This window comes from Condylostylus longicornis, unplaced genomic scaffold, assembly GCF_029603195.1.
Source record: "Condylostylus longicornis isolate FDR11 unplaced genomic scaffold, ASM2960319v2 ptg000562l, whole genome shotgun sequence".
NCBI lineage: Eukaryota > Metazoa > Arthropoda > Insecta > Diptera > Dolichopodidae > Condylostylus > Condylostylus longicornis.
The window spans coordinates 1-25,092 of record NW_026578517.1 but is presented as its reverse complement, the minus strand read 5'-3'; the positions used below and the strand labels follow the sequence as shown (position 1 = coordinate 25,092).

Here is a 25,092-nt window from a genome sequence, read left to right as displayed (position 1 = left end):
CACCAATCTCACTTCCCTCTTGTAGCGTTTATTTATCAACAGCAACTTGGCAGAGAGACAGTCATGAGCTGTTTGATTACGAAGCGCGACATGTTCATAGAAAAGCATACGAATTAAAACGTGCTGCTAAAGTCCTTCGCACAGCTTTAGAGGTTCAAGCTATACCAGAGGGACACAGTCTTCCCAGCCAGACTGCCGACTTCCTTCTATCGATCAAAGAACGTGAAGGTATTTAAAAATAGAGCACTCCTATGACGGCATGATGATTGACGCGCAGTTGCATTTATCATCTCGATTTATCGATGTAAAGGAAACGCCGGTCATTGATTGTGCTTCTGCGATAGGGAAGTTCTTGATTCTTCCGGCCGACCGCAACGCGCAGTCAACGGTTGGACTCGTCCCTAAAAAGCTTTGGCTGATTGTGAAGAAATTACCAAGTGGCAAGCACCAGTTACAAGAATCTGATATTATTAAATTGGGACGTTTTAAATTGAGAGTTAAACAGCTGGTTAAATCAGGAGCAGCATTACCCGTAAGCTATGCATTAGAACTTGGGCGTGTGAATGGATTAACGTTCTTCATATTGTTTTCTGTTTTTTTAGGAACTTCGTCTCGATGATCTCGAAACTCCACATTCCGTCATCACTCCAGAGTGAGAAGTCATCAACATTCACTATTATTTTTATTATGGTTTTCAGAGAAGCGAGCACAATGCAATGTCGTATTTGTCTATTGGACGGCGGGACTGCTGAGGATCCTCTCCTTTGTCCTTGTCAATGCAAAGGTATACCATCACGTGTATTATTATTGCACCCTATTCTTCCATTCTTTTATTCTTCTATTCTTCCATTCTTTTATTCTTCCATTCTTTTATTCTTCTATTCTTATTTTTTCTAGGATCCATTAAATTCGTACATCTTGATTGCTTGCGTCATTGGATTAATGGACGGTTATCAATATCAGTAAGTTGATTCGATTTTTCATTGATTTTTCTTCGTTCTTTTCTAGGATGATCAACAAAAAGCGTCTTTTTTCTTTAAACAGCTTCAGTGCGAGCTGTGCAAGGCTGCATTTCCATCAGCAGTGATTCTTAATAATGAACGGGTATCGATCGTACGCGTTCCCAAAATCGAGCCTCCATTTATCATTCTCGAAAATAATGTCGGTGTAAGTTTAAAAGAAAGTGGCAGGCTTCAATTCACATGTCATCTCACCAGACGAACAACAGAGGTTTACATGTTGTCAGCATGCATGCGAAGAAAGAGTTGAAATTGGGACGTGGTCATGAATCTGATATCCGTATCGCCGATGTTTCAATTTCTCGATGGCATGCAAAAATTCGATTTGCTGACGGTTAGTTTTTTTCGTTGGCGTGACTCAGCAATTTGGATGATCCTGCTCCAGGCGAATTCACGCTTGAGGATCATGATTCCAAGTTTGGGACTTTAGTGTCCTTGCGAAGAATGCAGCCAGTAGAGGAGACACGTAAGGCGTGACTGCTTCACAATTTTGTATGATTTTATTTTTACATGATTTTGTTTGTAGATGATTTGTCTGTCCAAGTGGGAAGAACAGTGTTGACAATGTCTATTCGTAAACCAACATTTCATTTCGAGGATGTCGCTGATCTGAATGAAGAACCATTTCCTCAATTTCCAGGTAGTTGAGTTGAAACTACTTCAACTGATGAACGTCTTTCATTAGAAACAGATCAAGATGAAGAAGGGGGTCAACAACAACAACGAGGAAACTATTTCAACCAAGACATGACGACACGATAGTTTTTTAACGCACCATTGGATCTCATCACTCTACTGTTCTTGGTAATTAACACTTAAATTTGATCGAGCTCAAATTTGATCTCGACGTTTCATCATACACACAAAAAAATTCAAGCAGAAAAACGAAAACGTCACCCAAACGTATTCATGAGAGCGTGATACTTTCTGTGATTTTGCGGAACGGCTAAAAACCACTCGGACATGAGAAAATTCTGGCTTCATCAAGTTTTCTACAATTCTTGACAGAGCAACAGTTGAAGCTGGATCAGGTGGAAAATTATAAATTCCTGTACTAATTGCTGGAATTGCAATCGAATTTATTGAATATTTTCCGTTGATTGCGTTATAGTCTCCAAGTTCTCTGAATGAATTATCATAGCACTCAGCTAGTTGAGAAAACTCGGTGTCTGATGGCCAATTTTTAGAAATAATGGGTCCAACTGTGTGAATGATTAATTTGAAACGACTCTTGAATCCAGGTGTACGAATCGCATTTCCAGTCCTCAGAATTCCATGCGTTTTTCTGTATTTTACACCGGCAGCTTGGAGTTCATCACCAGCAACGCGATACAATGCTTGATTGATTCCACTGCTTTTGACGAATTCCATGTCCTTGTTAGCAGCATTAACAACACCACTAGCTCGGGCTTGCGTTATATCCCCATGATAGAAACTGATTCGCTTTAGGGCATCCTTGAAACCAGCTCTCGTAGACAATGTCGTCAGTCTGTCAAAATACGGTCGTTCTTCTGAACTCATCTTCGGCGGGATGACTCTGGCGCCATTGCCTGCCTGGAAGCCTCTGCCTGCCTGGAAGCCTCTGCCTGCCTGGAAGCCTCTGCCTGCCTGGAAGCCTCTGCCTGCCTGGAAGCCTCTGCCTGCCTGGAAGCCTCTGCCTGACTGGAAGCCATGGACTGTCGAGTTTCGGGTGCCTTTGCCTGTCCCATGCCCGAAACAAACTAGCTCTGCCTGATCCAGCAAATTTCTTACGAATTTGGAGTACCCATAGTATGTCCGGAGAAGCAGTAGAGAGTTCGTAGATGCTCCAACATTTAAAACAACACTTGACTTGGAGCGATCGTTCACGAGCTCATTCAGCAAAGTCGAGAATGGAATTGCTGTAAACTCATGAAATCGTCTTTTCCATCTTCCAGATCCGATTGTAGGAAAGACAAATGTTCCACCTGGTTGACCCCCCTTGGCTGCCTGGAACGCAATCTTGTAAACCGACTTCAGACGCCAATGATTCAATCGCGTCGGCGCCACAACGTGAAAGATGTTGTCGTAGTTGATATTAGGAGCGCTAGTGACGCAGTAGTTCTGGCGTGCGTCGCAGTTTAGAAGTTCCCCCATCAAAGGCTTCCCACATCGCTTGAGGAGGTTGGCCGACACCGAACCGGGAGGAGGGGAAATAAAACCATGGACAGATGGACTGACGAGAACGTTGCCGCTAATCCCCAGCAGGTCCCCTCGATGTATTCGCACACGATTCAAAGCACTCTTGACGTGCTGAATCCTGCTACAATTTCGGAGAGTATCTCTAATCGTCGAAAATAACGGCGTTGCATCAAAAACATGACACTGGACATTGACGATCAAAAAAACCAGAACGACTAAATTGAAGAGGCGACTCATTGAGGCAAACTGGCAATCAGATTCGCATGCCCCTAGTGTTGTCCCATATTCAACATGTCGATGAGGCTCTATCCATTTCTCCAAATAAAAAAAAATTAATTGGAGCCTATATTTACTGAATCAGTAGAGCAAAGATTCCAAACTGAAGCGGCAGGGTGCTGATGGTGGCCCGACGAACCAGAGAGATTGAAAAACAGAAGCGGATGTCAACGACTTCACTGTTGGTCAAGGAAGCTCCTCTGAACGGAACTCATTGATTACTCTCAGGGACAGGCCATGAAGTTACTAATAGGATTCACTTCTTACGTTCGAGATGCATCAAAAATTGTCTACAAAATAATTGATCCGACGAACAAGCTAATGCAAATGCTTGTGTGATGCGTGCTCATGTTCAGTTTGTTTGCGGCAAGACTCTGTTTCACGTCATGCATGATAGTTGAAATGGTGTGACATGCAAAATGAGGAAGCATGCGCAAAATTTGTACATTGTTTACGCATTAGACTCAGGAAAAGCAAAGAAAACGAACTCGGCACCGCGTTACTCCTTCTGATCCGATACAACATCACGATGAATTCTTTCCAAACCCTTTTGCAATTTTTTATCGAAGCCAGCGCCAATTGATGAAATAACATCGAAGCCGATCGCTTGCATGAAATCTCTAATGCCTTCGTCAATTTTTGTTGTTGAGAAGTCTGTACGATAAATTGATGCACAAATTGCAGCGAGCTTCGACAAATTCGCGTTGTTTGGTCCCAATACTTCCGGACTTCTCTGAAAATTCAGAACCATTACACCAATTGACTAAACCATTACACCACTTGATCTACTAAACCACTACACCGATCTGCTCCAACGCACCTTTACTAAGAGGTCAACAAGATCCCCATGAACTCTTCGACCCTCCTCGTCGTCAGCTTTTAATGGAAGGTTGGCTATCCACAAATTCAAATATTGTTCAGGTGAAGGCTGTAAGCAGTGGCCCCGATGAAGTACAATAGCACCAAGTGCAGCAATTGCGTTGTCCGTTGCACAAGTGAATGATTTTTCCCGCGACTTTGCCTCATTAAGAAGCGCTACAAGTCGCTTTGCAGCTTCTTGAATTAATTCTGTTGGGAATTGACTACATTTAGCCGCCTAAAACGTGAAATTTAACCTGGCACAAGTGGCAACACACGAACCTGGATGACACCAAAAGCTGCAGCTTGTCTGACTCCAGCGTCAGCATCATTAATAGACTCAATAAGACGTGAAGCGAAGGTGGGCCACAATGCGGCACCACGATCCTACAAACAAGCCCAAATGCCTTCAGAACAACAATCCCGAAATCGACGGACCTTTAAGTGCTCCAGTATGTCGTCTGAAACATAGAGAGCTAACGCCCGATCATCTGGCAAGCAATTTGCGTGCAAATTGGTTTCAATAAACTTTTGACTCAATGCGGCACCAGTTTGAAGATAAAGATCTGGATGGAACGACATGACAGCTGCAACAATTTCAAGTAACGTTGATCTCAGGGTTTGCTCTGAACTTTCTTCCTCCTCTAGTCTTCCAATATCCTCATCATCAAATTCAGGATCATGCTTCCGAGTGGCTATTTCTGCACGACGCTGACTTGACTCTCTCATCAATGCAAAAACTTTCTCACAAACAGCTGCAACTTGTTGAGCATTCAACATATCGGCGCCTGCATTCCTCAAGCACTTTCCGAGTCCTCCTGTTTCTGCCACCATGAGTTCCACATCAGTCAGTTCATCTTCTGGCATCGTGAGATCCTTGAAAACCTTTTCCAGAACTTCTCCCACCCACAAACTGAGAGCTTGTTTTCCTGCTGGGTTATTTGCATTTGCTTCACGACCAGCTGCTAAGATTTCCGCCATTGCAGACAGAGCGGACCGCTTGACAGAATCGCTGAATGGGAATCCAAGCAATGGAAGAACAGCTTGAGCACTTGGAACAAGATATTCCCCAAATTGAGCTCCAAGGATTTCAATAAACGTTGTTAACATATCAGTTGCTTGAATCATTTCTTGGATAATGGATGTCTTCAACCCGCTATACTTCCCCCCCGCGATACTAACAAGAGTCATATCCTCAACGTCCTCATCGTTATTGACGACTTCAGGCTGGACGCTAAGAATTTTAAGGACCGAAGGAACAAGTCCGTGCAGATAAGGAATAAATCCGCTCTTCAGCGTGCGACACATCCGGCAAAACGCCTCTTGAGTGTATTCCTTAAGACTGTCATCAGCATCCAATCCCGTCAGCGACACTTGCAGAAGCGCTTGCATGACATCGTGCGCGTCTGATTGGAACATTTCAGCTCCGACAGACAATCCGATGATACTGATGCATTCAACTGCTTTTCCCCGCATCGTTCTTTCCTCTTTTGATGTAGATTTCAGAATGATTTCTTTCATTGCTGGAATAACAGTTGTATAATATTTCATGAAGTCCTTCTCAACTACTCCAGCAATCACTGCAATTGTCGTTACGCACTGCTCACGAATCACGCGCGGTTTTGTCGGCTGGATACGTTCAAACAGTTTATTCATGAGAGCGTCGGCGAATGGAAGAAGATCAGCCTTCTCAACCTCCTCAGCAAAATTAATAAGGGCGGCAGCTGCATGAGATTGAACGCGGGGCGCTGGGTCGTCCAGCACGACAAGCAGCGCTGGCAAGATCATTTGGGCGTAGTTTTTCTGAAATGTTGGATGGTGATCGAGTGCAATCTGTCCGATGGCTTGACAGGCAGCGAATCGAACACGGTGGTGTGAATCCGTAAGCTGGGCGAGAAGAGTGCTGACAATTTCATCGAGATGGGCGTCAATTCCCTCTTCCGGAAGATATTCGGCGGTTTGGGAGATTGCCATAATTGCAACGAGTTTGTACTGCCACTCCTCCCTCCGAAGATATTGGGAAACGTAACCGAAAATGACATTCATCACATTCTCGCCTCCCATTGCAGACGCGATGCGGTCGAGTCCACTTTCACCGACATCGTAGTTCCGTGTGGTGTCCGTGTCGCCAGAAGTCGGGTCGTCGCGATCGATCCATTCTGCGTCTTCTTCAATCGTGAGCATCAACTCCACCAAAATGCGGACAAGCTCGGATACAAAGTTTGGGACTCTCAGACACATACGAGGCTTGTCTTCAACGACGCATAGAAGGACTTCAACGGCCATCTGTCGCACTTCATCCTCTGCCCCAGAATTCCGTGCAATACCGAACAAGCACTGAACGAAGGCTGCGAGATGCGGCTTGAAGAAGGACGATGCGCTATCTGCAACTTCAACGAGCTTCACCAAAAAGTCACTAAAGAGAGCAAACAATATGCTGGTTAAAGACTTTCTTCCACTTACACTGTCAGCTCGTCCGAGTTAGCCTGAACCAAAGCTTGCAGACCAGTGATGAGATCAGGGAGAACATGCTGAACATGCTTCCAGACAGAACGAGGTTCATGTTGGACTATTGCGGCAACCAAACAGAGTGATTCGTAGCGGACATCAGGGTCTTCGCTCTTAGCGCACATTCCTACGATTCGACTCACACCTGCTATACTGCTACGGATCAGTTCGGATAATTGAGGGACAAGCTCAGAAAGAACTTTGAGACCAGCAGATTGGCAGGAGAACTTTGGACTTTCAACAAGCTGCATCAACTTTCCGTTGAGCTCAGGCCACTCGCCGCTTGACGAGAGTTCAGCAGCAAGATCGGCGATGATATCACAGACGGTGCGACGCACTGACTTCGTTGGATCAATTTCGAGACTGTTGAGGAGCTCATTTTTTAAAAGTTGTTTCGTATCAGGAGTCAGTTGAACCCAGACTGAATCAGGACGATGCATCAAAAAATTCCTAAAAACGGTTCGGATTGCTACAGCCGCCTGCTGTCGAACATGCTCTTGTGAATTCTCACGAAGCACCGCAATCAAGCCGCGAATCAAACCGTTGGGATCCGTCTGCCTCAAAGTGTTGAAGGTTGCTTCTGCCTGTTGGCGAACATTGTTATCTCCTGATAGAAAGCAATCCAACAAACGACACAATTCTGCTGTATCACCCATAATGGCTGCAACTGGCTAGAACAAAGAAGAGCGAATAGTTGAATGAAGAACCTAGCGCCGCTCTTCTGGGTAAAAACGGGCTATAAACCCAAAAAAGCAACAGAATTCCTTTTGCTGGTCTGAGGACTGCTACCACCTCTCCTCATCAGTTTCAGTTGTGCACACTGGCCCATTGGGACTTTTTTCATCTGTCTCGTCAGTTCTTGGGCTCAATTTTCATCTATTTTTGCCTCAGAATGTCGCTGAAATCACACTTCAGAGAACCAGCACATGAAAGTAATCGCGTCGTGTAATTTGTGATCTTCCCCCCAAGACCTCCCGAAGGAAACAAACGGGGTCCTGGTTTCTTGAACCCAGCTGGTCATTACAGACCCTTTTATTCTCTGAACTTAACATCAGGCTTTTAAGAGCCCTTTTTTGTAAACTGTTCCTCACAGTCAATATTCAGGTCCATGTCAAGAATAGACTTAGAGAATGAGGACGAACTCTTTGAGGCAACAGAGACTTCTGTTGAAGTAGAACTGAATCAAAACCCATTAGCATTTCAAGTCATCAAGGTACATTTAATGGCGCAAGATGTGTGCAATATTTTAAGTCTTAGGTTCCTACGAGCCTAGCAACCCAATGGAGGTCTTCAGATTCGAATACAATTATTGGTGTTGCAGTGAGAAATTCAGAACATCTTGAAGTTCAGGAAATTATTGCTCACGATTATGGTAAAGTGAAAACCTTGCGTCTGAGTCCAGATGTGTCGTCATACGCTCACACCCATTTGATTCAAGCAAGAAAACGTAGAAAAACATCAGAATCTGAATCAAAATCTGATGAAACAGTTTTGGGTGAATTTTCTGGAGTCTCTGGAGTTCGTGTTGTTGGAAAACTCGCTGCATCGCGTGCCTTAATGCCTTCGTTCGATCAATCATACCGCTCGCTTCTGAAATCGCGAAATGAAAATGCAACTAAACCAGGTTCGTGTTTCTATTCCAACCTCAAGAGACGCTCTCTTTGCAGCTCATCGCACTCTAGCAGCACCCCCTGAGCTCTGTCGTGCTTCACCTCTTGATATGGATGGGGAGCAACACTTATTCAAATTTTATAATCCAGATGCTCAGCCCCAAGAATGTAAGGAACCTACTGGTTGGGCGATGAAACACGTTCTGTCTTCAGTTTCTGATATCAAGATGAGACCGACAGTCGCATCAAGGGACCAGAAGAGCAAAATCACAAACGTGAGAATTCATTGCGACTCAGGCTTCTATTATTTCTTTCCTGCAGGATCAGCTGAAAGAATTTATATTTAAAATGTTTGAGGCAAGGGGTGATGAAGGAGTGATGTTGAAGGAATTTCAGGCGAAGCTTAAGGTTCCTCAGGTAAAAGGAATTTGCATTATCGATGGCTATCTTCTGATTCAGACTCAATTGAGAAGCGCTTTAGAAGAAGTCGGCGAGTACACATCTAGGTAGTGAATGAACCATTTTTGAAATGTCCAATTATTCTTGTTCATTGCAGAGGAACCCAAAGGGCAAGGTGGTACCTCAAGAACGAATTTTCGGTGAAGGGAACAGGATAATTTATGCTCTGTAATAAATTTTATACAATTTGTTTGATATTTCGATAAAACCGCATGAAACTGTTCATCATTTTCTATGAAACAAGAGGAGGTGGTGGCACTGGAATTGCTTCCATTTGATCTTTTGGGATGACAGGAGTTTGACTCATGAACGCAATTAGCTGATCATGTTCGTCTTGTAGTTTTTGTTGCCGACTTCCAACACTTTGTTGTCGATAATAAGCAAGTTCACGCTGCTTGTCGATCACCATGACTCCCAATCCGATTAAGGCTCCCGTCATAAACGCTGTAGGAATTGCAACAGAGAACAAATCTGTAACAATGATGATGACATCTGTGATTCAAATGGTCATTTTACTTGTATGCTTTTCAGTTGTGTTAATGTGCCATTTCAGAACATTCTTTCGCTTAACCAAAGGGCGAATCCAATAGAAAATAACTTTAGGTAATAAATCCATGGGTGAGAACAAGAAAGATTGATTATTCAACACAAAAATGGAGAGTGAAGGACACAATGTAGAGAAGGGCAGTCAAAGAACTATTCAGATTTTTTGTCAACGCTCCATACTGGTCGAGTATCCTCAGGATGCGCCTCGAAATAGTCCCGCTTTTCTTCTTGATAGGCTTGATAAGCGTACGATCCCATTAATGAAAGAATCACAATAAGAGAAGCAATTAAACCAATAACAGATCCATCCGAAACACCAGGAAACTTTAATGAAATCTGTTGAGCACCATAAAAGGCAGCAATAGGTCCCAATGCAATTGCGATGGAATAAAGGAGAAAAGTTTTGATAACGGGGGCGTTCTCTGTGTATGAGATAAACTCGCCAACAGCGAATTTCTTCTGATCTTCTGGGGCTGTAGAGGATGTTGTGTCTTTTGATCGATCACTTGTTTTCTCCATACTGGGGATCCAGGTCAACTCTGTGGTCCTTTTAACATATGTTGATTTATGGGGATGTCCTCCGAAAACAATCCTCAGTGGCAATCCTCCACTTATAGTCGGCATCCTCATTCCACAACCCCAATCCCTTCAAATGTAGTTCCTAGCGCCCGTCCAACTCCAAGACCAGGATCCTCTATTGGTTTTCCTTTCCAAGGCGTCAATGTTCAACGCGTTTCAGCAACTGAGAGTGTTCGTCAACTCCCAAGAACGTCCGCGCTTTCTAGTGGACATCGCGCTGGAATCGGAGTTGGATTTGATGCAATGATGGAAGAACAAAGAGGGGCACCACTCCGATCCGATGATGCCACATATGCAACACAGGGGCCAACGTATGGAAACGTCACTCAAGCAGATCCACCCCTGTATGGCCAACAACCAGTGCAACAATTCCGTCATTCCACGTCTTCTCTTGGGCCAGTAGTGCGGCCAACCTCGTATATACCGTCTTCTGGAGAAGGATTGGGGAAGGATCCTTTAAGTGGTCACTTGGGAGGTTCTCTTGCTGGTCAACTGAGAGCTTCAGAGTTCAAAGAAACAACAGAATATCGCGATGATGATTTTGAAGATGAACCGCCGCTGCTTGAAGGTATTAATTGGAATCGTTGTATTAAATCATTGTTTTTTATCAGAATTAGGAATCAATCCTGATCATATAGTGAAGCGAATGAAAGCATCCTTGCTTTTCTACAGGTGGGCGTTTCATTTTAGGTGCATTTCATGAATCTCTTTTTTCAGATTGGATCATGATCTTCTTGTTGACGTGGATATGTGTGGACCCGTTTTCATTGCTGCATGTTTTGGCTGCTGTTTACTTCTTGTGGGTCGTATGATCATTCAGTCTTCTTCCACATTATTCTTTTTTTTCAGGCTGGAAAGATCCATTTCGCTTACATTTACGGATTGAGCGTCACGAGTGTATTATGCATGTGTGTTTTGTTGAATCTGATGAGCCAGGTAGTCGTCTATCAGATACTATCTGGATCATCCGTCTGTTTTATAGCAAGAGGGAATTGATCTTTATCGCACGACAAGCATTCTAGGCTACGCATTGTTACCAGTTGATATGCTCGCCCTCATTTCGATCTTCGTTTCCCTGCGGTGAGTTCCAAAATGTTTTCTCCAATTTCATCTTATTAATCAGAAATTTCATTGGGACAATTCTCTCGATATTTTGTGTCACTTGGTGCACAGCAACCGCCTCTAGATTTTTCGAGACGGTGAGATTGATATATGCACAGCCAAGACATGCGAGATGTGGGGGGCCATACTGTTGCGTATTCGTTGTGTTCACTTTCTGGTAGGCCTTGCAAATGCATCATCAACGTTTTCTCGTTGCCTACCCAATCGCCCTTATTTATGCTTGCTTTGTTCTAATCACTGTTTTTTAACCAAATCTAGACAAGAGATCAAGTGCAGGGTTAGAACATGTGTCACCACCTGACGAATTAGTTTTGGGTTCTCGCTAGCAATTTTGCCATGATTACAGCACAAGCCAGGGAAAATTGCCATACAGACATCCAGTTCTGGGCCCCTTCTGCAGGATTCAGGCCCGTTCCAGGATGGCGTCAACGATGGAGAATGAATCCTGGAAAGCTCGTTTGCTGGATGCTGCGCTTTCGACGCAGAAGTTCAAATCGACGGATCTTGATGAGCTCCTCCTTCACTTCACATCGATGACTGCAGCTCTTCGGTCTGGTCTAGGAGTAAAAGGGTTAACGATTCCCCCCACGATCTGGATGAAGGGTTTGGAGCTTTGTTATTCAATCCTGGCACAGAAATCTGATGATCTACGTTGCATCACCCAAACCAAGCAATTTCTTCTGCTTCAATGTCATTCTTCAGTTGACGTTCCTCACGACTTAGCAGATCATCTCATCAACATCATTATTTCCATTGCGTCCAGTCTGCTTCGTGACTACTTCAATCCTACTTTTGACGCCATTGAATTTCAACCTCGCCAACTTCCAGCATTCTTTGCCAGTGTCCCTGATAGTGACGACAGCCCCTTTCTCGGCACCACTTTCTCTGAACGAACAGGTTCCTTCGAAGTCATCCTTATTTCATGTGCGCTACTCTGCCGGCACAATTCTCGAGCGCTAACTCAGTTACCTCAGAGAAAAGCCTTCAATTTAGCAACAACCAAATTATTAAAAGATGCCCTTTTGCCATTACTTGGCGCTTCTCTTGGCTTAAAGCGGTGGTTGCAATCAATACTGTTAGAAGGAGACGCCGCCGATGAGTTAATCGTCAGAGCGAAGCCTTTATCCGAAGCATTTGTGTTGATCTCTAAGGGCCTTGAAGATTCTATCATGGAAATTCTTGATGACGTTTGTTTCAATAAGTTGAATATTGAGGCTTTCCAGGGTTTCCTTAACACTCTTCAACTGCAACCCGACACTCAATTTCCCATTCCTTCACTCAAACTGACCTCCAAAGGTTGGCAAGTTTCTCTGCTCTCCCTGATTCATCAGTCATTAACTCTTTCTTCGGAAGCGGTTCAATCTCGATCACATCTTTTCTCATTTCTCGGCATGTCAAAGTTATCTCCTCATATCGCAGCGTTATTCCTGCAAAATTCTAGACTCACATCTGATAAAAAATTCACTGATTTATCCAATGAAGCAATCAAATCGAAAAAAAAGTCGCCAATCTGGATTCAGACAGCCTTCCATCTCTGGCTGCTGAACCCAATTTATTTGTCGCTTTTTGGCGGGAGCGAGAGTTCAACGAGAATTCCTTCAACGCTTGATTTTTTGCGCGAGCTGAGCGGCATTGAGGCGTTGAATTCTTTGATCTCTAATATGAGAAATTTCAATCTTTATCGACCGAAGGAATCTCTAGTTCAGCCTCTCGTTCGATTTTTGAAACTCCAATCAGAAACATCTCTGAGGAAGTTGAGGGGCTTCAACTTTGATTTAGCAAACACGGTCGTATTACAAGAAAGCGTCAAATCAGCACTTTGGTCGAATTTAAGAGAGATTTGTCGGACAGATCCATCCGTGATTATCAGCGAGAAATTGGTTCCCATTCTTGCATGTGTTGCCATTGAGTATCCGAGCAGGAGTACGAAGCTCTATGGGACTGATGGGTAAGGAGGAAGTGCACTGACGACTTCATTTTATCCCAATTCTGTTCAGAGTGAAATTTTTGGCGTTTCTTATGCGGATTCTGGTGCAGCTTGCAGATCTTGAGTCTCTTATTAAAGCATTAGGATCGTTCATTGAATTGCAGGGAGACACGGAAGAAATGACGCTTGAATTCCTCTGTGATCCAATTCTCCTGGATGGTATTCAGTCCATCGCAACATCGATACCAACAGCCCAAGTTGTTCATTTATTGGAAGTGTGGATTCAATTGTTAGAACAACAAGCCGAGAAAATTGTAGCACAGCGAATTCGTCACAAGATGAAAAGTGGAAGTGCTTCATCTAATGAATCCAGAAACATCAACATGTCATCATTGTGTGTTCTAGTTTCTCAATTTGTTCGACAAACACAAATGAAGGAAACGCTTTTCCGGCCCCTTGTTTCTCTTCTCGCACGCTTGGAGGCTTTCACATCCTCTTGGGTGGATCTAGTTTCTCTCCATTTGCCAAAGCTCTCCGAGGAAGAAGAGTTTCTATCGTATCCAAATAGCATAACGATGGATGAACTCTCGGGACTGGTTGGAACCGCGTTCATCGCCTTGCTAGAATCTCAACTCGTTGGGTATCGTAAAATTGACAGTTGGTTGCTGCCAGGGTGTTTGACGGTTTTGCAGAAGAGAGAGGTCGCAGAAAACAGCGCCGATGAAGAAATGATAGAAGACGATCAGGGTGTTCTTTTTCAAAATCCTGTTGTCGCGACAAAAATCAGAGAATCAAGTGTTCGAATCGTTGGGTGGTGTGCCAACTGTTTGTATCACATCTTCGAAAAATTGGCCGACTCTCGTGCTTCTTCGGTAGCAGACGACGCTCCAATAATCCAGCACTTGAAGGCGCTGATGTACTCCGGTTCGATTGAAAGGCTCGTGGGTTCACTGGGGCATCTGGTTCACTTGCAAGATCTGTACCCCGATTACTTCTCCCCTAATTTAGTCTCTACGAAGAGTCTTATAAAGGCGTTCAGCAGAATATTGGAGGAGGTTTCAGATCCAGCCACACAGTTCGAAGTGACGATCAAGGAATTGCAGAAACTTCTTTGGAAATCTTCTTCATCCGATTTGAAAGTTTTATTTTGGAATGGAATGAAACGCACGAGAGATTCAACTGAAATTGATCCAAAAAGAAAAAAAAGAAAAACAATTGGAAAAATCGAAAAATCTTCTGAGTTGCTGTCTTCTGTCTTGAGTCGGTCTTTGTCTGTCGCATGGGAGGAAATTGAATTTCCTCTTCTGATGAATTTGAATTCAATTGATGCTTTGAAAATGATTCATTGCTACTCTTCCAAGTTGGCAAGATCAATTGAAAATTTGTATCAGGATTTACCCGAAATGTGCCACCATGACGTTCTTTCGCTTTTGGGACGCCAATTTGTAAAAACGTTGCAGGAATCCTTCAAATTCAACGACATCAGCAAATCATCAGATGAACCACATTCTATTCCAATTGCGTGTCTTATCGATTGCGCAAGGGATGTCTGTTCTTTCCTTCTCATGCTTTCATCTTGTCATGATCGTTTATTTGCATCTATCACTGCGGATGCGTCAACAAAACATGGTTTACTGATCTGTCTCGCATCTCTTCACAGTAGTACAGCGGAGTGTCTGGCTGCAGGTCTACCCATAGATCAATTTCCCCTTCTTGTAGCTCTCTGCTGTGTTTATTCCGTCCAACTGCTTCATCGACTTCTTCCATTTGATCCCTCTGGCGTCGTCATCACTGCGTTGCATTCGTCATCTCTCAATATTTCGAGATTTCTTGTATCAATTGATCATTCAATTGACAACAGTTTGCTGATCCATCTACTCACTCACGTCTATCCCTCAACCTTCACCGCATGCGTAACACAAATGTTGCGCGATTTCAGCGATAACCCTAATGATTCCCACCAATCAGTGCGGCTATTATTGGAATCAATTCAAGCTCTCTGCTCCCCATTTCTTCGCGTTGCAATAAAAGGTTCCAGCAGCATATTCCGGAAGTCAAGATTCGCGTTAAATCTCTCCCCCTCTTCTCCCCTCTGTACCTGATCCTGGTGTTACTCAGCCACTCGCTCATCGTCCAGTCAGAATCGCTGAAATCGCGTCACTCAACGCAACGGCGTCGCTTTTTTCTGATGAGATCCAAATAGCTTCCCTCTTTGCGATGAACATCAACATTGATTGGGACTCTATTAAGGGATTGTCCCGAGTGGTGAGACTGTCCCAACGGGATGAAGCCTCACAATCAGAACTTTCTGAAAGATTTCTGATTCGCTGTTCGTTTGATTCTGTTTTATTAATTCTTATTTCAATCGCGCAACGGATTCTTGAGCGACGATCTCAAACACAACAACTCCCCGATTCCGTTGAAGAGGGACATTTCTGCTTCGTTGATTGTGGAAACATGAAAGAAGGAGAAACGGAATTTATCAACAATTTTGTAACTGTTGTATCAAACATTAAGCCAAAATCATTCTTTGATGAAACAGCTTCACTTGATCAAGCGAAAGGTTTGAGGTATCAGAATCTGCTTCAAACTGTTCTTCAACTTCTTTGTCTTGAGGGGAACGAATGGGAATCAATGGCATCTTCAGTTCTTCGCTCAGCTTTTGATTTTTCATCAAATGAGTTATCGCTCCATATCAATCGTCTTCATCATTTAGATAAAGGAGATTTTCAGCAATTGCAAATATTCCTTCAATTGGTTGAGTCGCACTTCACTCTCACTCGTTGATTACTCCGTTCATTTAGAACAAAATTCATCAACATCAATGGATCGATTGTGGATCTCATTAGCCTCTCAAATTTCACCCTCAGAAATGTTGAATCTCTTTGGGATGCTTTTGACCTTTGTCCCAAATCAGGAATCCGATCGACTCACTCCAGACGAATTTGCATTCATCGATACTTGCTGCGCATTGACGAGGAATCGCACAATATTCACTCGAATTTTTCGAAAACTTTTTCCCAAGACAAAGAATGACGAAACAGTCTTATTGGGAAGCGGCGTTGCATCCTTATTGGTGAAGGCATTGAAAGCTGTTGTTGTGAATCAGATTGAGAAATTGAAGATTTTTAAAGAAGAGCGGATGAAGAAAACTCGTCAATATGTCTGTGCATCAGAAGTTGGATCCCTTCTTCTATGGGCACTTCAATTTTCACGCGTTGTTCAATTAGCTGCAAATATTCAGGATACGATGAAACGATGCATTGCAACAGCAGATTCTGATGGTAAGCAGCATTATCATTGTATTGTTTGTTAATTTCAATTTTTAGGGCTTTGGCAAAAAACCCTGGTTGTGGAACTGCTTGAGTTGGAACAATCGGATCGCAAATGTTAGAAAAATCGTGAGTTCAATAAATCTTACTTCGTCGCTTAGTTCGCTTTACAGGTTGGCAATTACAAATGATCTCCTTGAGCATATAAATGGTCTCACTGAAATTTCGAAAGAAATGGGGCGATTGTTTGTTGGATTGCTTCTTTCAATTGAACTCCTCGGCAGTTTAACATCTTTCACTCTCTCCTCTGCGATTACTGTTCGTCGCGATCTTTGCAGAGAGACATCCCCAGTTGTCACATCGTTACATCATTTCCTATGGAAGCGTATCTCTCAAATTCAACATATTTTTGCAACTCTGATTCATTGCACGCTACAGATGCCTTCACATCGGTAACACTTTTTTCATTGGTGCTCGTAGTTCATGTTTTTTTTTTCAGGCTGGCATTGCAGATGGCGAGAAAATTGACCCACCTATGGAGCATTTTATTCGCGTCAGAGGGCTGTGCCTCAGCAGTCTTACGAAGAGGGACTTCCCGTATTATCGTAGAAGTGATAGCATCTGGTTTGAGTCAAGGTGCAATTACATCGCGATCAACACTTCTTGAAGCAGCATTACGAAGAACAAATCAATTTAAAGGGGAATGTCGGTCGTTCATTGAGGATGAAGGTACGAGTTATCGAAGCTGTCCCAATATTGTGAAACCTTTGCAGGGCGCGGATGGCTTCAAGTATTGAAGACGCTCAAATCAGGATTAAATCCCCTTTTAGAAACTCTTGACGAACAATTTAAAAAACATTTATTCTTCGATATGAATGAACAAATGAGGAACAAATTTCAAGAAATTCATTCAGAATTTACGAATTTTCAAAGTTATCGAAGTCAAATGCATCGTTCGTAATCATTTTATTTTTTGTTTTCCTCCTCCAATCAAATGTCCCAATTCATTACTAAGACAGTAGGCAACTAGGCACAAAAGGTTCAGTGCATTAAGACGATGTCGATGGATCAGTTGATGGCACTAGTGCCAATTGAGGCCGCAACAGCCATAGCGACAACCACAGGGACTGGAAGGAAGTCAAGGTGGGAAAGACCGTCCGCACCGAAAAGTAAAAAGTCAAGATTCGGACCAAAAGAGGTAAATAGTAGTGAAGTTGTTCATTGAACTTGCAAAGGCGACAGATGTTTGAACCAAAGTCAATTCTTTGTCGTTCTTCGTTATCCAACTCATTCTTTGTTATCCAATCTCAGTCTTCGTTATCCAATCTCATTCTTTGTTATTAGGATAAACCCTACCTTCCGCCTCCATTCATCGATCTTCCTCCTGGTTTAACGCCACTCCAAGTAAAAGACGTGAACTCAAACTTGTTGCAACTTTTTACTTTCAGGTAGATCAGTTTTTGCGCGAGCAGAGGCTTGATGAATTATCATTGAAATTGGAGAAGGGTGAACTTGAATTTGGTGATCCAGACATCCGGCCTCCAAGCCCTCCTCCATCTTACGATAAAAACGGCAACAGGACAAACACAAGAGATGTGAGAGTTAGAAACGCAATGGTGTCTGAGCATCAACGTTTATTGGAATATGTCACGAAGACTGTTCCTGGATTCTTGCCCCCTGCTGATTTTAAACCATTGAAGAAGATGAAGAAGATAATCATTCCTCAAGAGAAGGTGAGTTGAGCTTGCCTACCATTTTGACAAACCACTCAATAACGGACTATTTGTTGTTTCAGTATCCAGAGTATAACTTCATGGGATTGATTATTGGTCCGCGTGGGTGTAACCATAAGAGGTTAGAGAGTGAAAGTGGTGCTCAAATTTCTATTCGTGGACGTGGAACTCAAAAAGAGGGAAAAAAAAACAGATCATCAGACTGAGGAGGAAGCAGCAATGCCTCAACACATTCATATTGCAGCAGATACGGATGAACAGATTGAGGTAAAACGATTTAATGTTATTCGAATTTCTTATCAGTTTTTATTTGTTAGAAAGCTGTTTCTCTGATTGAGCCTCTATTGAATCCATTCCATCCAATGCATGAAGAATTCAAGAAGAAGGGATTGGAACAACTTGCATTAGTGAATGGTGTTGCTATGAATAAGATTGAGGCACGATGCAGCGTGTGTGGTGGAACAGGACATTTATCGTGGGAATGTCCTGATCAGAATTTCCAATCATTTAAGAAAGCGGAAGTTGTGAGTATTACATAGAAAGATAGAATCAAATAGAAATTGGTTCTCCTTGTTACAGAAATGTGCATTGTGCGGTGACAAGGGTCACGTCACAATGGATTGTAAATTAGCACGAGGATTATCGAGTGAACAATTAGCAGAAATAGAGAAAAAAGCACAGGGAATTGCGACTGGAGGTCCTTCCCACTTTGGTGGATCTGGTGCTTCGAAGCAAGGAACGATGGATTCGCAGAGATTGGATCAAGTCAGTTGCTTTGAAAATTGAAACTGTCTCAGTTTCTTCCCTTGTTGTTTTCAGGAATTTTCTTCGTTCATGTCCCAGCTCTCTGGGACCAGGCCGGTTGTTGAAGAGACGTTGTCTTATTCAAGGCCGAGGCCTGGCATCGGAGCAACATCTGCTTCAACACCACCTCCAGGTTCGTTCCAATTTTCTCTATTTTTTAAATATGTTTTTCTCAGGAACGAGTCCTGGCTCATCCCGATCAATTCCTCCCCCACCAGCTCAACCCTACGATCCCTCATCTGGTTATCATGATGCTGCCGCAATGATGATGTACACACAACAAGCTGCTGCTGCTTATGGATATGGAGGGAATACTCAAGACTCGAATGCAATGATGGCAGCTATGAATTCCTATATGAACCCAGCAGCATGGGCAATGATGGCAGCATATTATGGAACTACTGCTGGTGGCTATTCTGGTTATGGAAGTTACTCCAATCAAACTCCTTATCAAAACGCGTATGCAAGCATGAACGGCCAGGATGTTCCCCAACAGGCAACTCTTCCTCCTGCTGCTGCTGCTGCTGCAGCACCGCCATCGGAGCCTTCCGCTCCTCTTCCTGACGATGCACCGGCGCCACCTCCTCAGTAGTGCCGCCCCTCCCTCTCCGTGATCTGCAGACGCCAATTTCCTCGCTTCAGGCCTGCTCTATTAGAGCGAATTCCAGCAATGATTCCGGTCTGCCAATTTTAATTTCGGGCTTTTTTGCGCTTTTTCCCTCAGAATGGAATTTATTGCATGGGCCTGCGTTGTTATCTCTTTTGGTCTCTGATTTTCTGTTTTACTTTCGTTTTGTTGCAGTTCACCAATAATTCAACTTCACAATCGATTCAATCTCTCCCTCCAACTCTTTTCTCAAGTGGTTCCGTCTCAGATCTTGTCCAATTAGCGGGTTGCACTGATCAAGAAATCGTCGTGCTCATCAGCAACAACACACTTCAAACTTTTCCAAAAAAAACAACTCCACCAACATATCAATCCTTAAAAACAAAGCGACGTTCAAAACGATCTCCCATCAACCGCCCCCGTTTCAAGCGGCCCTTCCAATGCTGGAAGCGCCTTGAAACTATCACTCTTCCTTCTTCTGGTGGTGATGTGATGGTTGTTTTTCAAGGCCACATCATTTGGGAAGACTGTAAGTCTCAGTTCTTCTCACCACGAAACAGCAACAGTTCTGATTCTGCATTCTTCTATCGAATTGGCTACTTTGTTGCACCTGAACCCTTCAATCCCTTCAAGGTTGTTTGCAGCTGCTCAATAAGTTCGTCTCGCTGTACTTCAACCTTTCATTTTGATTTCGATGATGTCACAACCCAACAGGAGACCCTTGACATCGTAACCAGTTTTCATGACATAGAACGCTTCTCTTCAAGCACAAACAATGCTTCTCATCAGACTTCAGAAGGGCTTCTCAGTTCTGTTGAGGACGGTCTTTCTCGTCTTGTTTCTGTAGAGCTATTAAATATTGAAGAGACTGAAAGTCAATCAGAGTCCCCGATCTCGCAAAATTCTATCCATGAAGTTCGTCTCCGATTCCAAACGCAAACAATTCTAATGAAAGATCGATTCGCATTTCCTGTGAATTGTCACTTGCAGCCAACAGAAGAACTCAAGAATGAAACTCATCAACTCATTGAAGATGGTTGTCCAACTTCGTCTGATTGGCAACTTCTTATTGAATCTGTAGAAAGTGGAAGCCTTGGAGAGAACAACGCAATGTGTCAGAATTCGTGTGTTCCTGGCTTTGAAGTGAATCGCCTTGTTGCTTCTCTCGTTGCTGACCGAAAGAGTGTTCCATGGATTTCGAATTCGTCCAGTAAATTCCGACTAGCGTGTCGAATGGCGTTGTATGGACGAGAATTGCTCGACATGAACGCGCATTGTGGAACTTCTCCAGAAATGAAAAGTTCGTTGAAGGAATACAAGCGGTTTGAGATCGACGGAGCAGAGGATTCTAGATCATTAGAATCAATTTTAAATGAAGGAAAGGGGAACACAAAATTGGATGAAGAAATTGGAAAGCTTCTAGGGAATCAAGAAAAGAAGAGAAATTTGAATTGGGTTGGATTCAATGATGATGACGGGGCTTCCAATGAAGTTGTTGAAAGGAGTGAAGGCGTGGAAGTGAAACGAAATTGGGAAGATTGTCCATCAGAAAAAGTTGAAGCTGTTAATGGAAAAGTAAAAATAGAATGTGGTGTGAGGGATAATATGGTTGGTATTGAATCGGAGAATCGGTCTATTTTGAACTCTCAAATTGATAAAATATTAGAAATGCATAATGATAGTAATGGAAGGGGAAAAGATCAATTGGATGGAACAGTCGTCAAGGGAAGGAGTAATGATGTTGGCAGTCAACATGATTTGAGCAGTCAGAGCAGTTCGATGATAGAATTGGATGATGGATGGAAAGTGAGTTATCGAAAAGTGAGGAAAAAGCATCAAGAATCTGATGAAAAGCCATTGAGAAGAAAGATCGAAAGACGAAAGGGGACGACGACGTTGGCGAAAACTATCAACGAATCTTGTTGAAAGCCTTTCGTCTCATCGACTGATTTTGTTGCCATATTCCAACCGACGATTGAAAGCAACGGATGACGCGATTCCTGTTAAATCAGAATGGGTTTCTATTTCTGAGTTAAATCAACGCAAACTAGAAGCAAAACAAGGAAACGAGACGAAAACAGATCAGCCATTCATGTTTCGTAATTATGTCGTTCATCATGATATGGATGTTGTTGAATTACAAGAAAAAGAGTTATGGGGAGATGAAGATGATCCGAAGAGAGTCACGATGAGAAGTCACGATGAAGAGAGTCACGATGAAGAGAGTCACGATGAAGATCGTAAATCTCTTGAAGCAATGAATATTGTTCAAGCTTCGAATTCTGATGTTGATAACGAATGGGAATCAATGACCTACAATAGAGGAGCGCTTAGAAGCCCGGGGGTTCCAGCTAAAAGAAATCGAGGAATATTGGGACTTGGTATTGGACGTGATGTCCCATTGAGTCAAACGTCAATCTACCGTGCAGTCAATTTGGTCAGTTATGGACCCTGGATTGCTGAGTGGGCGCGAGATAAGTTTGAAAGAACAGAAGAAGTTCAAGTCGGAAATGATTTAGGATTTGTTCAATCGGTAAGTTCTTGATTATGGATGCAGTTTATCCATTTTGCCTTTTAGGGTGTTAGCGCTGTACAAGAAGAACTCGCGTTTTCTACTGGATGGAGAAATCTTATCACTTCTTTATCGTATAACGAAATTCGACAAGAACTTGGATTTGGATTAGCTCTCGGGCCTTATGGAGTGAATGTGGATCGATCCCAGAACTACAGAGCAACTGCAGTTGAGATTCTGGCGCGTGGTGTAGAAAGTGGAACACTGATCGATTTCGTTGACCGAAATTTGGTCAGCGATTGAAGATACGGATTTTGAGATCAGTGTACGTCATGATTTTGACGATTATTTTTACCCAACGGATACTGGATTTGGGACTGAAGTATTGGTCGCATACAAAGGTGTTACTGCTGCTCTTGCCAACGATATTCGTGAAAAACGTTTTGGATTGACAATCGGAGTGCGCGGGTACAATGTTGCGTTTCTCCATGACTTTGATAACTTTCTGTCCCGTAAGCGATATTGATTTTATTCTATTCACTTTCTCTTCCAATATAGTGGCTCAAGCTAATTGGGGTCGAGGGTGGCAATTAGCCATGGAGTCAGATTTTCCTGATGAATATTCTTTGTCAACATTCGTTGGGGACAGGATTTGGAAAATTAAACCGACTCTTCGCACAGGTTTGTCAAAAGCGTGATTGCTTTGTGTCTATTGTTGAAGAACAAAGCATATTGTTGAATTCTCTTTGTTCTTCAGATTGGCTTTGGAGTAGGCGACGATGGAGTACCGCAGGCATCAGCGCGTCTACAAACGCGTAATGTCGGATTCGCTGTGGATTTTCTAGATGAGTTTGGTCAACGTGTTTTTCAATACGCAATCACGGTCGGCCGCTTCACATATATATGGCAAGTCAATCTGACCTCACGAATGTTCGTATTCCTAACCCGTTTGGAATTCAACCAACAGAATTGGAAAAATTCCTTCTTTCTCTAATACCGAAGCGGGAATATCCATCAACAACAATTATTTCCCCAATACCCCCAGCAGCTGAATGAACCTTTTTATATTTTTCATTGAACGCACAAACACACACCGCATGTGGCCGTTAGGTGGCCGTTCCCTTCTGGGGCATTCAGTAGCACAGACATTGCTCCTGAGGTTGCTTTGTTGACAAGACCTGTTTTTACTTCTTCAGGATTTTCTTTTTTGCTGTAGAAAATGGTACGCAAATCTTTCTTCTCTCATGGCTTCCATCCTTCTTCTTTTAGGTGAACTTCACGATCGAAGAAGTGCGCGATTATCATGGGGAACCCCGTGAATATTCGCAACATGTCTGTCATCGCTCATGTCGATCATGGCAAGTCAACATTGACTGACTCCTTAGTATCAAAAGCTGGAATCATTGCTGCGAAGAACGCCGGTGACGCTCGCTTCACTGATACTCGTGCTGATGAACAGGAGCGGTGCATCACCATCAAGTCGACGGGTATCTCGCTCTATTTCGAACACGATATGAAGATGGCCGCGGCAAGCAAGCTTTCTTGATCAATCTTATCGATTCACCGCGGCATGTTGTATTCTCATCTGAAGTCACTGCAGCTCTCCGTGTCACTGATGGCGCCCTTGTTGTTGTTGATACCGTTGAAGGTGTCTGCGTCCAGACTGAAACCGTCTTACGTCAAGCTCTTCAAGAACGTATCAAACCAGTTCTTCATGTCAATAAAGTTGATCGCGTCTTCTTGAATTGATGATGGAGTCTGAGGAAATCTATCAAACATTCAACAGAACAATCGAAAATGTCAATGTGATCATCGCCACTTACAACGACGCCCTCATGGGAGACGTTCAAGTTTATCCAGAGAAGGGAACAGTTTCATTTGGGATCTGGTCTTCACGGATGGGCCTTTACCATTGAGAAGTTTGCTCGCATCTACGCGAAAAAGTTTGGTGTTGAGAAGAGAGAATGATGCAACGTCTCTGGGGAGATTGTTTCTTCAACCCGAAGAAGAAAACTTTCAGCAAGAACAAGGATGAGGATTCGAACCGTGCTTTCTGTCAGTTCATCATGGATCCATTTGCACCCTCTTCACCTCCATTATGAATGACGACAAACCAACAATACGAGAAAATGCTTGTTTTCTGTGGCGTCGAATTGAAGGGCGAAGACAAGACTCTCACCGGCAAACACTCTTCTGAAGCGTGTGATGCAACTCTGGCTCAGTGCTGGAGACACACTTCTCGAGATGATTGTCACTCATTCCATCCCAGTTATTGCCCAGAAGTATCGTGTCGAGAACTTGTATGAAGGTCCAATGGACGATGCTGCAGCGAATGGTATCAGAAACTGCGATCCCAACGCTCCTCTTATGATGTACATCTCGAAAATGGTTCCGACATCCGATAAGGGACGCTTCTACGCTTTTTGGTCGCGTGTTCTCTGGAACGGTGTCGACCGGACAGAAAGTTCGCATCCAAGGACCCCACTACACTCCTGGCTCCAAGGATGATCTCAACATCAAGAATATCCAACGAACGATTCTCATGATGGGGCGCTATGTCGAGAAAGTTAACGATGTTCCTTGCGGAAACACCGTCGGTCTTGTTGGTAAGTCTTTCCGTCGTCTTGGGCTGGTTGAACGTTTTTCTTTTCAGGTGTGGATCAGTATTTGCTTAAATCTGGAACCATCACGACATTTGATGATGCGCATAATATCGCGGATATGAAGTACTCCGTGTCTCCTGTTGTCAGAGTGGCGGTCACACCAAAGGACCAGAAGGAATTGCCAAAACTTGTCGATGGTCTCAAGAAAACTTGCGAAATCAGATCCTCTTGTCGTTTGGCACAACGAGGATTCTGGAGAACACATCATTGCTGGTTGTGGCGAGCTCCATGTTGAGATCTGTTTGAAAGACTTGAAGGACAGTAGACGCTCAGATTGAGTTCATCACTTCAGATCAGTTGTCTCCTATCGTGAAATCTGTTGCTGGGGTTTCTTCACAAACTTGCTTATCCAAGTCCCCCAACAAACATAATCGTCTCTATATGACTGCGGAGCCATTTAGACCGAAGACTCGCTAGAAACTGATCGAGGCTGGCAA

General features: G+C 43.4%; 6 protein-coding genes across 6 annotated transcripts; 4 read left to right on the top strand and 2 right to left on the bottom strand.

The window, feature by feature from the left end:
- The first annotated feature begins 262 nt into the window (after positions 1 to 262).
- LOC129617557 (uncharacterized) lies at positions 263 to 1,781 on the top strand. The gene is made up of 9 exons (XM_055532730.1): positions 263 to 532; positions 603 to 652; positions 699 to 784; positions 898 to 962; positions 1,009 to 1,167; positions 1,218 to 1,353; positions 1,405 to 1,485; positions 1,546 to 1,659; positions 1,705 to 1,781. The coding sequence occupies exons 1-9, from the start codon at positions 263 to 265 to the stop codon at positions 1,779 to 1,781; spliced, it is 1,038 nt and encodes a 345-aa protein (XP_055388705.1).
- Positions 1,782 to 1,850: 69 nt separating this feature from the next.
- On the bottom strand, positions 1,851 to 2,540 carry LOC129617556 (macro domain-containing protein RSc0334-like). The gene has a single exon (XM_055532729.1). The coding sequence runs from the start codon at positions 2,538 to 2,540 to the stop codon at positions 1,851 to 1,853; it is 690 nt and encodes a 229-aa protein (XP_055388704.1).
- A 1,414-nt stretch (positions 2,541 to 3,954) lies between these two features.
- On the bottom strand, positions 3,955 to 7,477 carry LOC129617555 (importin-5-like). The gene is made up of 5 exons (XM_055532728.1): positions 6,777 to 7,477; positions 4,752 to 6,729; positions 4,596 to 4,700; positions 4,276 to 4,551; positions 3,955 to 4,188 (listed from the first exon to the last, which is right to left on the bottom strand). The coding sequence occupies exons 1-5, from the start codon at positions 7,475 to 7,477 to the stop codon at positions 3,955 to 3,957; spliced, it is 3,294 nt and encodes a 1,097-aa protein (XP_055388703.1).
- Positions 7,478 to 10,009: 2,532 nt separating this feature from the next.
- Positions 10,010 to 11,463, top strand: LOC129617554 (uncharacterized). Its single transcript, XM_055532727.1, has 5 exons — positions 10,010 to 10,583; positions 10,627 to 10,687; positions 10,733 to 10,821; positions 10,865 to 10,951; positions 11,396 to 11,463. The coding sequence occupies exons 1-5, from the start codon at positions 10,010 to 10,012 to the stop codon at positions 11,461 to 11,463; spliced, it is 879 nt and encodes a 292-aa protein (XP_055388702.1).
- A 5,930-nt stretch (positions 11,464 to 17,393) lies between these two features.
- On the top strand, positions 17,394 to 19,465 carry LOC129617553 (uncharacterized). The gene is given in 9 exon segments (XM_055532726.1): positions 17,394 to 17,534; positions 17,681 to 17,740; positions 17,785 to 18,069; positions 18,132 to 18,260; positions 18,262 to 18,336; positions 18,387 to 18,593; positions 18,649 to 18,834; positions 18,889 to 19,006; positions 19,050 to 19,465. Coding segments are annotated over 9 exon segments (1,617 nt in total).
- Positions 19,466 to 21,602: 2,137 nt separating this feature from the next.
- Positions 21,603 to 25,072, top strand: LOC129617552 (elongation factor 2-like). Its single transcript, XM_055532725.1, is given in 18 exon segments — positions 21,603 to 22,013; positions 22,059 to 22,248; positions 22,298 to 22,504; positions 22,551 to 22,630; positions 22,750 to 22,854; positions 23,262 to 23,291; positions 23,293 to 23,503; positions 23,506 to 23,724; positions 23,727 to 23,872; positions 23,874 to 23,943; positions 23,946 to 24,065; positions 24,068 to 24,105; positions 24,107 to 24,178; positions 24,180 to 24,413; positions 24,415 to 24,598; positions 24,646 to 24,800; positions 24,802 to 24,921; positions 24,923 to 25,072. Coding segments are annotated over 18 exon segments (2,742 nt in total).
- Positions 25,073 to 25,092: the final 20 nt, after the last annotated feature.

What these genes read in the sequence shown, in the direction of transcription:
- LOC129617557 (XM_055532730.1), top strand. Translation starts at nt 263, where the DNA reads ATGATTGACGCGCAGTTGCATTTATCATCTCGATTTATCGATGTAAAG. An exon ending in CATTCCGTCATCACTCCAGA is followed by an intron (nt 653 to 698) that starts GTGAGAAGTCAT and finishes TATGGTTTTCAG; the next exon opens with AGAAGCGAGCACAATGCAAT. An exon ending in GCAGCCAGTAGAGGAGACAC is followed by an intron (nt 1,486 to 1,545) that starts GTAAGGCGTGAC and finishes TTTTGTTTGTAG; the next exon opens with ATGATTTGTCTGTCCAAGTG.
- LOC129617556 (XM_055532729.1), bottom strand. Translation starts at nt 2,540, where the DNA reads ATGAGTTCAGAAGAACGACCGTATTTTGACAGACTGACGACATTGTCT.
- LOC129617555 (XM_055532728.1), bottom strand. Translation starts at nt 7,477, where the DNA reads ATGGGTGATACAGCAGAATTGTGTCGTTTGTTGGATTGCTTTCTATCA. An exon ending in AACTCGGACGAGCTGACAGT is followed by an intron (nt 6,730 to 6,776) that starts GTAAGTGGAAGA and finishes TGCTCTCTTTAG; the next exon opens with TGACTTTTTGGTGAAGCTCG. An exon ending in TTGTTGACCTCTTAGTAAAG is followed by an intron (nt 4,189 to 4,275) that starts GTGCGTTGGAGC and finishes CTGAATTTTCAG; the next exon opens with AGAAGTCCGGAAGTATTGGG.
- LOC129617554 (XM_055532727.1), top strand. Translation starts at nt 10,010, where the DNA reads ATGTCCTCCGAAAACAATCCTCAGTGGCAATCCTCCACTTATAGTCGG. An exon ending in GCATCCTTGCTTTTCTACAG is followed by an intron (nt 10,688 to 10,732) that starts GTGGGCGTTTCA and finishes CTCTTTTTTCAG; the next exon opens with ATTGGATCATGATCTTCTTG. An exon ending in CTGTTTACTTCTTGTGGGTC is followed by an intron (nt 10,822 to 10,864) that starts GTATGATCATTC and finishes CTTTTTTTTCAG; the next exon opens with GCTGGAAAGATCCATTTCGC.